Below are 13,347 nucleotides of genomic sequence, written 5' to 3' on the forward strand. Positions count from 1 at the left end.
GATGGCAAGGAAAAGAAAAAGTCAGTGAAGGTGCAATGGGAAGGAGATTCTCTCTTTATGATTCAGATGGTTTCCCCATAGGCCACGTTTAATTATATCAGTTGTATAGGAAGAAAAATAAAAAGAAATAAGGGAAAAGGACTCACAAGATACTAAACTCAAAGACTGAGAGGGAGGTAGAGAATGTGAATTAGAGAACAAACCCCCAACGGAAGCTGAATGTTTAATCTAACCCTACTGTGTGATGGCAAAAGCTCCGTTCATAGCACGTGGCCCAACAAAGCCCCTTGGATTCATCCAATTATATCAACTATGTTCTTTATTATGGAGCTAGAGGAGGAACCTGAGAGAGGACACGAAACTATAATTAAAATCATGATGTAGTATTACTAATAATATAGATTACTGAGAACTTGATTATGGCTCAAGAACTGTTCTATGTACTTAAAGTGAATAATCCACCAAGTAAGTGAATATTTGTAAGGCCCTTAGTGCCATGCACATGGTAAGCACTCAGTATATCTGGTTATTATTCATAGAACAGTGTACATGGCAAGCATTGGATCAGTATTGGCTATTATTGCGTATTATTACTAATTAGCTATGTTACTAATTATCACCACAATTACCAGTAAGGAAATTGAAATGTAATAAATGTGAGTAACTTGCCGAAAATCGTATATCTAGAAAGAAATGGAATCATTCGTTTCTGAGTTGGAGGTGAAAGACTGATTAGTGTAGATACATGATGAGTTATATAATTGGTGCTTGAAGTACATTAATGGGAGAGGGAAGAGAAAAGATGGGCCATAAGTGAAAGGCATTGTGAGGGGAAAAAAAAAAACCTCCTTAGCTTGGTGACTGGTTAGATATGAAGTAAAAAGATGATTAAGATTTTAAGCTGGTTGACTGGGAAAGTGGTAAATAAGATGTAAGAAAATAAGGAAGAAAACCTTCTTTTTGGTAAGAAATAATGACAAATTCCATATGATTGTGTTGAATTTTATGTAAGACAGTCAAGGAAAATGAGTAGCCAGGGATTCAAAACTAAAGATATAGATACTTTGGCATTATCGTCATGTAAATGAGTTGATAGAAACTATGAGTGTGGGATCTTCAAAAATGACCCATATATTTTGGCCATGACAAAACCAGGGGAGTTAAAAAATAAGATCATGGATAATTGCCCCCACACAAAAATTTCTACAGTGTTGCCCACATCTGCTTTGCAGAAATCTACAAATAATTTCAGGAATCTTTGAAAAAGAGTATATTACTACTGCTTCTGGGACTGGCTCTTGTCTGGCATCCACTGTTTTCCTGGCTCCTGCCCTGGCTGCTGGGGCTGTGTCTCCTCTTGCTGCCACTGTCGATGAAGGCAGGAGAGGCTCAGCTGTGGTTTGGCACCTTCCCACTAGCACAGAGAGTGCCGTTTCCCCTCATGGCATTCTCAGAGACCCTGGAGAGTCAATGATGAGAAAGCTCTCCTAGTTTTTCTTATTCTTTTCTTATTTTCTCTATTCCCACCTCAGGTTTCAGACTTCTTATTCACCGGGTTTTTCAGCACCCCTATCCAAGTGACAGGTGTGTTGGCTTCATGGTTCCTCCATCAAATTTTTATGCCTAGATGGCTCCTGACTTTCAGATGAATTCTCACACAAAACGCGTCTCAATTTTTGCTCCATCAATCCTCAGGCACGTTGAGACTCATCTGAATGCTAGCGTGAATGTCCCTTATTAGGTTTCAACTGGGACCAGGACCCTCACTCCTTGCTCTCTCTAGAAAAGAGAGATTGAAGTGGAAATGCCCACATCTTCCATGATTATCCCATCTCTTGTTTCTTCCACTCCCTTCTCTTCTTCCTAGGGCTGTTTTCCTGGCTGATTGAAGATTATTTCTTTTTCCCAAACGGAACAGTGATGTGCACTACTGTGAAATTAGATCCCAAGTGACTATTCCTTTGGGAGGTTTGATTCACTTCCTCCTCTTTTTTTTTTTTTTTTTTTTTTTTAAATAATCCTTCTTAAAGCTTTTCATACCTCTTTACTGGAGCTTAGTAAAGATTTGAATATCTAGCACATTTTCCTTTCAAATAAGTATTGGTAATGTATTTCTCCCCCCAGTTCACCTGTGAAGAATACCGATGAGTCTTTTTGAAAACTCATCATTGGCAGTTACTTTAGAACAGCAATTTATTGAAAGCTACTATATTAGAAATGTTTTATTGCACTGCACTAGAGCTATGAAGTGCAAGGAACCATGAAGATTGAAAAATACAAATGATAGATGTGTCTCTTTCTCCTTATTTTTTAGCCTTCTTTGAATCCTGGGGGGAGCCAGTCATCTGATGTGGTGCTTTTGAACCACTGGAAAGTGAGGAATTTTGAAGTACAACGTGGTGACATTGTGTCATTGGTGTAAGTAAATCAGAAACATATAATATTTGCATATAGAATTATTTATAATTGAGTTACCTCGTAATTTGCTGTTAATATCATTGCCAATTATTACATTAATAGGTACATTTTAAATGTAATATATTTTTAAAAATCACTTTTGAAACCTAACATTGCCATAAAAAAGGATTTTTCTTTTATGTCTAAAATATATCCAGTGATTGATATACTTGAATTTGGTAAAATGTCTTTAATGAAATGTTGATTAGAAATTATATTGATGATCATAAAGTACATGTAATCGGTATCAATTTGGATTATTTTGGGAATTTTGCATCTTGGAAGCAACCTTTATGTTACTTTCATTTTTATTACTTTGTGTAGGTACACAATATTTCTAAAAGGTGATAATTGTGACACGAAATTCACTGATATTTCTGTGTATGTCTCAGTGATTGAACTGAAATAAGGCAGTTTGGAAGATTAGTAGACTGGAGGCTTTTGTCTGGGACCAAAAGGTGGCACTGTTTCTCTGTTAAAGCATTTTGACTGGTCCAGAGCAAAAATTTCATTCCAGTCTTAATGTAGAAAAAGAATGTCAAAGTGTGCATAACTAATGCAATGATATAATACATAGTCAGTCCCAGCACATGCTTGAATGGGTTAGATTTGAGATTTGTTTGTTTTAAAAGTAAATTCACACTGAGAAGACTAACAGAACTTGCCTGACTTCTTCTGGTTTCAGCTACTTATAAAAATGTTTTTATATGCTTCCTTGTTATGGCAGTTAGTGTGTCGGGGTAGCAATTAATATAGCAGTTACTGTCATTTTTTTTTTTTTGTCATTTGTTTTAATGATAGTAAATTCCTGGTGTTTGGTGAAGACTTCCAGTTTATATTTCTGGTTCTTTAATTGGAATGATTGCTTTTTTGTTGGATGAGAATTTATAATTGTTCGGTAAATGTAAAACATGATCTACTTGTTCAAACTTATCTTTGGCTAGTACTTTGTGGAAATAGATGTTTCATAAATGTGTCTCTTTCAAGCCTGTTTTTCTAGGATTCATTTGAAAAAACTTATTATCTAAATCTGGTAGTAACTCATAAAATAAAAACATTTGAATAGAGTTTTGTATGGCAGACATCCAAGGATAGGGATTAAATGCTTCTCATGTTCTTGAGTGCTTTCTTTAATATTAACCTACTCTTTGGACTCTTATTTTGTCATTCAGAGTAGTTTTTTTTTTTTTTTTGCAACCTCCTTAACAACCTTTTCCATGCTGGGTTAGCCTGTTGTGTGCTCATTATTCTTTTGCCTTTGGTTTGACAAGGTTACATTCTCACTTAGTCGGTGATGGAGAGGATACCCACCCAAGTGAAAGAGGTCACACTGTAAGCAGACAATTGTGCAGTTTTTTTTTTTTTTTCCAAGAGAAACATGCTGACTATCTCGAAGCAGGTAAATTTGAATAGATAATTGGAAAAAGGAGACTCCTTGAAATTCAGGGTTGCATGGGTTTGTGAAAGTACACTAGCATATCATGGACTATGTGAAAAACAGAACACTATTCTCTTATGTAAATATTAAACTAATTGATACATATTATATAAATTAACTGAAAAATAGCATATCTGAATTGAAGGTGATATAATAAATTATAGCTACTTGGGTTCAGCTATATTTTTAATGAGTTAATTATGTGCTATATCTCTGTCATGTACAAATAACACAAATTTTCTTTTATAATTCTTGTTGCTAGAAGGAGCCATTTACATAAAAGAATGCTTAGTGATTGGTATTATATATTTTAAGAACAAATAATCATTAAGCAATGATTTTTTTTGAGAGACAAAAAGTCTTTTGCTAAATTCTTTTTTAGCATGATGTAATACTATATAAAAGACATTATTTAAAGTATCTTTTTAATTTTATGAACAAAAGTACTTTTTAAATGTCCTTATATTTATATATATTTTATAGACTGCTTCATTTCAAAAGATTAATGTTGGTTTGATTAATGTTCATGAATATATATTTAATTCACATCAACACTGAATATTTGCTTTTCTTAGAAAATCTATCAGTCTGGTTTTAACTTAGATCATAATTATCATTAGTACATCAGAACATTTTCTGTATTTAAGAGATGCGTGACTCAAGAAATATGTGACTAAACTTGAATTTAAGGCTAAATAGAAAATGTTTGTAATTTTTTTTGTTTATAAATTGATATAACATATTTCATTGATACATACAATCTTTGGAAACAAGGTAGTATAACAGTTTATAGTAAAAAAATCCTGGGACAGTGTTGCATATATTCGGTGTTTGTAGTAATACAGCATTTTTATTATGTATTATATATACATTTCTGGAAAAGTTCAGTTTGCAAATTCATAAAGTAGTAGGGCTTGTGCAACTTTGTAACTAGAGCACTAGTGAAAACAAAAACAATTCAATATAAGTGCTATCACAGTTTAAATGACATGAAATTTTTTATAAATAAGCACTGCAATAAATGTAGGATTTATTTAAGACAAAAAAGCTGAAGGTAACCTGATGGAAGGGCAGATGGACATTTTCATTAGAAGTTACAAATAGTGAAAAGATTGCAAGCTTTGTATAAAATGTACGGATACTGGAGGTATATTCTCTGCTCATTGTTCAGTGTTACCTAATTACTTACTTTATTTATTTAAAACAAAGATCAGAGTTAACCTTGCAATAAGCACTTCTAAGAAGATTGAATATGTAATACAGATTCCTTTCTGGCTTATTGCTGTTAGTGTACTTAGCCTTCAGTTGCTATTATTGATGAGACAGTGCATTAATGATCTGGGAAAAAATTCCTTATGAACTAATGCAACGTCTGCTTTATACTGTAACTCTTTCTCCATGGTGCCTATGAGCTAATTTATGTTACAGAAACACATGCTGTAGCAGAACAGACTTTCTTTTCTGTTGCAGTGGGTTTTGCTCAGAGATTATTGACCAAGGCTGTTCCCTAAAGCATGAAGGGTCTGAGGAGCTACAGATTAGAATATGCTTCGTTTCATCTCTTCCTTATCTTTTCCTGTCACTTTCTTTCTATGAATAGTGGAGCTAATGTTTAAACATGTTATTCAGTAACGTTAAATCAAAAGTTATATTTATTTAGTAACATTACTAGTCACATAAAACATTTGCTGTCATCAAGTGCTTAGTATTATTGAGTGTATGTAGGTGACATCATACTCTCTTAGTGGATTTGCAACCTAATAGTGGTGATTAAGGTGGATTTTCTATACCTTGGAATTGACTCTTCATTAACCTGTGTGATGGCCTTACTGCAATAGGCTTAACATAAGTAGCATATTTACAGTGATGTTTCAATGAACAAATCCATTGGGACAGAGGTTCCTTCATAATAGTTTCAAATGATCACATTTAAAAGTGTTTTAACTTTTTATTTTGATATTAGATGTCAAGAAAGGTTGTAAGAGTAGTATGGAGAGTTCTCATATAATCTTTTTTTCAGCTTTACTGATGTACAATTGACAAATAAAATTGTAACATTTAAAATGTAAAATGAGATGGTTTATATATATATATATATATATATATATAATGATAGGATTGACCTCATTGTGTTAATTAGCACATCTGTCACCTTTACCTTTTGTGTGTGTGTGTGTGTGTGTGTGTGTGTGTGTGTGAGAACATTTAAGTTCTACTTTCTAAGCAAATTTCAGGTGTACAATACAGTGTTATCAGCTGTAGTCCCCATGTTATCCATTTGATCCATAGAGTATGGATCTTACACCCCCCCACATTAATATTGTCCACTACCGTGGTACAATTACTGAGATGAGAAAGTTGACATTGATACAGTACTATTAAATAACTATGCATTTCACCAGTTTTCCCACTAATGTCCTTTTTCTACACCAAGATCCATTGTAGGATCCCATATTTCATTTTTATTTTTTAATGTCTCTCTAGTTGCCTCCAATCTGTAATAGTTCCTCATTTCTTCTTCATCTTTTTTGATCTTGACACCTTTAAAGGGTTCTGCCAGTTATTTTGTAGAAAAATACTTACCTTTAGAAATTCTGAGGTCAGTGTATGTTCCAGTGGAGAAGCATTGCTGTTGATGGCAGTTGCGGGGGAAGCTGTAGTGGTGGTAAGAGCTGGGGAGGTAGATGAGACAGGGCCAGAGAAGCAAATACTCTGGCGTAAGTCATTCTGGTTTCTTAGGACCACATACGTGGGTCATGACTGAGAGACGCCATGGCTTCCCGAAGTCTACACAAGCATGTTACTGCTGCTAAGAAGCAAGGAGGAAGAGCTGTGCAGGTGGGGGAAAGTCTAAAGTTTATAGTACAGATAGAAGAGAAGGAGCTAAGGCTGGGTCCTAGATGATACTATACTGAGCCCATGTGAGGTTTTAGATCTAGTAGAAGGTGAGGGTGGGGAAATTCTCTTTTAATGAGTGCCCCGTATATCAGGCATTGTGCTATGCATTTTATGTATGCTATTTTTACTTAATTCTCATAACAATGTCTGGAGATAGTTTTAACCCAGTGAAGATGAGATTTAACAAGTAAATAGCAAGTGAATAGCAGAGCTAGAATGAGAATCCAGGCCTACTTGACTCTGAACCTGTCCTGTTGGACATAGCTGGTAAATATGGCTACTGAGCAGCTGAAGTAGTTATTATCACTTGTTAAAATGACAAAATTTTGGATATATTCATTAGATAAAATACTTTATTAGAATTAACTTAAACTTTTTTTTTAAAGATTTTATTTATTTATTCATGAGATATATAGAGAGAGGCAGAGACAGAGGCAGAGGGAGAAGCAGGCCCACCGCTGCAAGCCCAATGTTGGACTCGATCCCTGGACTGGGATCACGCCCTGAGCTGAAGGCAGATGCTCAACCACTGAGCCACCCAGGCGTTCCTTCTTTTTCTTTTTTTAATGTGGCTGGTAGAAGACTCAAAATTAAACATGTGACACACATTCTGTTTTTATTGGACGGAGACCGCAGTGTTTAAACCCTTTCCATCAACCACTGCTGCTTTCCTAGATTCAAAAGTCTGGGGTGGCAAAATACTAAGGTAGTTTCTATGAAGCAAAGGCAGTCTCCCCAAGATAGCTAAACACTTTGTATTGGTAAGAGTATTGTGGTGATAAGGTTCAAAAGAAAAAAAAATACATGCAGTCTATGAGAGAGAGGAAAAAAAATATTCACAACTGAATTTGTTTTAAGTAGACTCCATGCCAGATATGGGACTTGAACTCATGACCCTGAGATCAAGAGGCATATACTCAACCGAGTCAGCCAGGCATCCCACAATAGTTTTTAATATGTATTGACTGTTTATTATTTTCCAGGCACAGGGCTAAGAGTTCTATATTTATTTTTATTCAATCCTTATTTTAACTACCCCCCAAAAGTAGATAATGTTGTTATTCTTATTTTATAGACAAAACAATGAGGTATGGAGAGGTTAAGTAACTTGCTTAAGAATGTACAGCTAGTAAATGGAAAAGCAAAGTTTTGACGTGCCTCTCCTCAAATCCTGTGGTCTTAACCTTAAAACTGTAAAGCCTCTATATATAGTGGTGGTGCTCTGGTTGAGGACATTTACTCGTTCTCAGCAGAGAAGTCAAGCAGGCCCTAATATCTTGGCATCTATCATATCCCCATTTCTGTAATAAAATTTCTGATATAGTGGTTTATGAAATGTATCTCTTCATTAATAGCAGCAAGACATTATTATGAACATATAGTGTGCATACAATTTCTATAGCTGGTTTGTGACATGTAAACTAATTGCCATTTTTTGACAGATGGCCACCACAATGGTTGCATTTCTAGCAGTGAGTGTGAGCAAAGAGTTACGAAGATTTCAGCGAGGAAAATGGATGAAATAGAATAGAGCCTTTGGAAAAAAAATGAAATTTGCTAGTTTCTTTGTGTCTGGAGTGTTTGTAAATCTTTAAATATCCCTTAATCCCCTGAGGTAAATTAATTGGAATCTGTTAAAAAACCAAATTCAGGTTTTGAACAAATACTCAGAGCGGGGATAATACTGACTGATGACCTGTAATTGTATTAAAAGCCAGTTATCTCTTGAGCTAGAAGAATTGTGGATGCTTATCTGTTGAATCTGTATGCATTCCCAATTTTTTTTTTTTTTGTTTATAACCAAAAATTTTTCTGAGTTTGTAGGTAATATTGTATATTTCAGGGACACAAAGTTAGAAAGACCATGACTTTCAAAGAAAAGTTCTATAAGCAGAATTTTTTCTTTTCTTTTTAAATTAATGGACTGTGAAAATGTTGTACAGTGAAATCCAGTTTGCAGTTTATTTTGATGAGAGATTTAGTTTTCAGCACTTTAAATTACCCGTTGTTGTTTGCAGTCATTACTAACTTTATTTACAAACAATTCCTTAAAAAATGAGACAGTGTAAGTATTTATTGCTATTATTTGATATAGATTAAACTGTTTTTGTAACTGCTCTTCATAGGCATGCAAAAAGTTGGTGCCTTTGAGGTAGCCCTTAATATCGATTTGCTTTCTTGAGTAGGATAAACTACCTCCACAATTGTTATACATTTAATTACGCAATAAAACATTTTCTTAGTTCTGGGCTAGGAAATGTTTCAGTGATCATATGTTTCACTTTTGAATTATCGAGATTTTATGGTAATGAGCAGAAGCTATGGATATCTTGTATAGCAAGATATATACCCATTTCCTAAATCTTATATCCTTCGAGAGATGACTAGAAATTGTCAAAGAATAAATTTATACAGGGGATATTCTATGAAATAGTAGGTACTTAGGTTTGTAACTGGTTTATTGTAAACAGTTAGTTATGTTGTAACTGTTTTATTTTCACTGTGGAAAAATCCAGTATCTGAGAACACTGTGACTTTTATTAAAAAAAAAAAAAAGTTCAGGACAGAATTCATAAAGGTGCTCCCAAATACACATTTTATGTTATATGTACTGAGTCAGATTGAACTCTTAAGGAGAAGCATTTTGAAGGATCCTTGGGTGGCTCGGCGGTTTAGCACCTGCCTTCGGCCCAGGGCATGATCCTGGAGACCCCGAATTGAATCCCACGTGGTGCTCCCTGCATGGAGCCTGCTTCTCCCTCTGTCTACGTCTCTTCCTTTCTCTGTGTGTCTCTCATGAATAAATAAAGAAAATCTTAAAAAAAAAAATTTTTGAATATAAGCTTAAATAATTGTAACAGAGAAATAATAAGAATTTTGGGGAAGTAGACAATTTAAGTTTCAAACAGTAAATATAACTCAGAAAAATAAACTATTACATAGGTATGGCAACTTTTTAAAAATACTTCTGGAACCATTAAAATATAGGTACATATATAAAGATAGGCCACTAATATCAATCAGTATCTGATTTCCATCTTCATCTGTGATAGACTGGTTTATTTCAAACTAAGTCCCATACTGAGAAACATGAGAAAGCTGCATTTAAAAAAAAATTACATGCATTGTAGCTTTGTCAAAGGGCAAAGATCCCAGAGTGAAGAGAAACACATTGAGGTGCACCCTGTATTCAGTGCTACTTTTTATCTTGGGTTACTTGTCACTTTGTAAGCACCACAGGCATGAAACTGAGAAGCCAAAGAGTGGCAGCTAAGATGGTAAGAGGCTGAGCAGAATTTTTGACAGTTTTACCCTGCTAGGAGGTCAAACTAGAATTCAAGGAGGAGGCAGGACCCTGGTAAATACTCCATACTTTTAATTGGAATCCTTGAAGGGTATATCCTAGGAGTTAGGGAGAACTAGAAATAGACCATAACTTAAAATAATTGAGATGCAGTCTCTGATAAACTAAATCCTGATTTTAAGATGATCTGCCTTTTCTTTAACTGTCTTTGCCAGAAGCAAGAGGCATCATGCAGAATCTTAAGTTTTTTGTATCCCACGCTTGGCATTCAATAAAAAATCACCATGCATGTCAGAAGGCAAGACCAAGATAAAAACAAAATAGAACAATAAATGATAGAAACAATCATAATGATCTAGTTGTTGGAATGATCAGATATGGGCTATAAAATAATTATAATGAATATTTTGAAAAATTGATGAAAAGATGGATAATTTCATCAGAAAACAGAATCTATAAAAAAAAATTAAAAGGAATTCTAGAAATGAAAACTAGTATTAACTGAGGACAAGAACTCAGTTGATGAGTTTGACAGCAAATTAGATATAGTCTTGGAGAAGATTCATGAACAGGGTGAAAGGACTTAGAAAATATCTAGACTGGAATACGGAGGGATAAAAGATTGTGACATACAATGAATAGTGCAAGAGGTATGCGTGTAGCACATAGTGAAAAGGGCTGGCATCTATCTAATTGGGGTAGCAGAAGAGGAAGAGAGAGTGGGGCAGAGAAAGTACTATCTGAATAAAGGCCAGACATTTTCCAGAACTTATGAAGGACATCAACATACAGAATCAAGAAGCACTACAAATCTGATCAGGATAAATACAATGAAAAAAGACATTTAAGGCACATGATAGACCTTTGAAAGCCAAAGAAAAAGAGAAAAATCTTGAAATGAGAAAAAAAAAAGACATTGTCAAAGAAGCAAAAAATAGCTGATTTCTTAACCAATGGAAGGCAGGAGATAACTGAATGATGTCTGTAAGGTGCTAAAGGGAAAAAAAAAATTCCAGCCTAGCATTTTGTACCTTTTAGAACTATTCTTCAAAAATCAAAGAGAAATATACTCTTTTTCAGACAACCACCCCCTAGCATATTGTCCATTGTCCTATTGGATTTCACTTATAAAACATTCAAACTAGTAAGAATTTTAAGATGGCAGCTGGAGAGCATTAAGGCCTAAGTGTGTGGTCTGTCTGAGCCTCAGACTCCTGTGTGATTGCACTGGTCGCAACCTTAGGAAGCTGGCCCTGTGATTGGTATGGGGGTCAGCATTGGACATCAGTTGGGCTGATGTGAGCAATTACTGGAAACAGATGCATAAATATTAGAGGTGAGAAAAGGAATGTTTAGTTAAAGTGTGAACAATATGAATCTCTTAAAAAATAAGTCACATTTCTTTGGGGCATCTGGGTGACTCAGTTGGTTAGGTGTCAGACTTTTGATTTCAGTTCATATCCTGGTCTCAGGGTCATGAGATCAAGCCCTATCCTGGGCTCCACTTTCTGCAGGGAGTCTGCTTGGGATTCTTTCTTTCTTCCTCTCCCTCTGCCTCCTCTCCTATGTGGCCTCTGCCTCTCTTTCTCAAAATCAATCAATCAATCAATCTTAAAACAAAACACAAAACACCCCAAACCAGTCACATTTCCTTAAGTTTACATTGACAAAATAGGTGGTAAGTATAGTAGACAGAATTTTGGTCTCCAAGAAGATTATATACTCTAATCCCCAGGACAGTGAATATGATGAAATATCATGGCCATGAATATGTGACCTTGTATTGCCAAAGGACTTTGCAGATGTAATTAAGGTTGACCTTTAATTGACCTCAAAATAATGAGATTATTTTCAATTATCCAGGCCCAATTTAATCACGAGTTAATTTCTTTTTAAATTTTACTTTATTTAAATTCAGTTTGCCGTCATACAATATAACACCCAGGGCTCATCTCATCGTGCACCCTCCTTTTTTTTTTTTTTTTTTAAAGATTTTTATTTATTTATTCATGAGAGACAGAGAGAGAGAGAGAGAGGCAGAGACATAGGCAGAGGGAGAAGTAGGCTCCATGCAGGGAGCTCGATATGGGACTCAATCCAGAACTCCAGGATCATGCCCTGAGCCAAAGGCAGACACTTAACTGCTGAGCCACCCAGGCGTCCCCATCGTGCGCCCTCCTTAATGCCCGTCACCCAGCCACATGAGTCTTTAAAAGCAGCGGTTGACGTGAGGGAGATGTAGAAGAAAAGTCAGAGAGATCCAAATGCAGGAAAGGTTTGAAGCATTATTGCTGGCTTTGAAGAGTCAGGGGCCCTGAGCAGAGAAAAGTGTGCTGCCTCTAGAAGCTAAGAATAACGCCTGACCAAAAGTTGGCAAAGGAATCAGGAGCTCAGTCCTGTAACTATATAGAATTGAATTTTGCCCACAACCTTATAAGACCTAGAGTAGATTCTCCCCCATTTTCCAGATAAGGGCCCAGAGCAGCAGACACCTTGATTTTGGCCTTCTGAAGAACTTAAGCAGAGTACCCAGCCAAACCTGCCGGACTTCTGTCCTAGAGAATGGTGAGCTAATGAATGAGTGCTGTTTCCTAAGTTTGCTTTAATTTGCTCTAGGGGCAGTAGAAAATTTTGTTACACAATTAAAAATTAAAAACAGTTCTAATATTACCCTTAAAATATATGGAAAAGTAAAGTGAACTTTTACAAAAGATTCTTACAAGCATTTGTAAATACTGATTTTATTTAGGTAACTTGACCAACTATCTAAAAATTATTTTCTTGGAAAGCCTGGGTGGCTCAGTGGTTTAGAGCCACCTTCAGCCCAGGGTGTGATCCTGGAGTCCCAGGATGGAGTCCCAGGATCAAGTCCCACGTCAGGCTCCCTGCATGGAACCTGCTTCTCCCTCTGCCTCTCTCTCTCTCTCTGTGTCTCTCATGAATAAATAAATAAAATCTTAAAAAAATATAAAAATTATTTTCTTTTACAGAAAACAACTCTGTCAGCCTGTACCTGCCAGTTTCTTGGTACAAAGTGTAGTATAAAGCCTTAGGAGATCTTCCTTCTCCTTTCAGCTATATTACTTGTTAACTGTCCTGTGACCTCGTACCAGTTATCTTAATTTACTCTGTGTCAGTTTTAGCATATACAAAATATAAAGTATAGGCTAACAGTTGATCTCCAAGGTCTCTTCCATTTTAAGATTGCATGACAATAGTTTTAAGGAGCTGGACATAAGAATCAATCACT

At 35.5% G+C, this 13,347-nt stretch overlaps 1 protein-coding gene across 12 annotated transcripts in view; it reads left to right on the forward strand.

Annotated features, from left to right (window-relative positions):
- Positions 1-13,347, forward strand: part of IMMP2L (inner mitochondrial membrane peptidase subunit 2) — an 847,197-nt gene that overhangs the window by 64,427 nt on the left and 769,423 nt on the right. For 9 of the 12 annotated variants that reach the window (XR_012010611.1, XM_072783444.1, XM_072783448.1 and 6 more), the window contains one exon: positions 2,315-2,418. Coding sequence is in view for 11 of the 12 variants with exons in the window: in XM_072783444.1 (XP_072639545.1) it covers positions 2,315-2,418 (104 nt within the window). In the remaining variant the exon portion in view is untranslated. Of the gene's footprint in view, positions 1-2,314; positions 2,419-3,728; positions 3,886-8,235; positions 8,279-12,565; positions 12,588-13,347 lie in introns of those variants that run through there. The other 3 variants (XM_072783446.1, XM_072783449.1, XM_072783450.1) reach the window with 3 other exon arrangements.

The sequence above is a fragment of the Canis lupus genome, chromosome 18 (genome assembly GCF_048164855.1).
Source record: "Canis lupus baileyi chromosome 18, mCanLup2.hap1, whole genome shotgun sequence".
In the NCBI taxonomy this organism is placed as follows: Eukaryota; Metazoa; Chordata; class Mammalia; order Carnivora; family Canidae; genus Canis; species Canis lupus.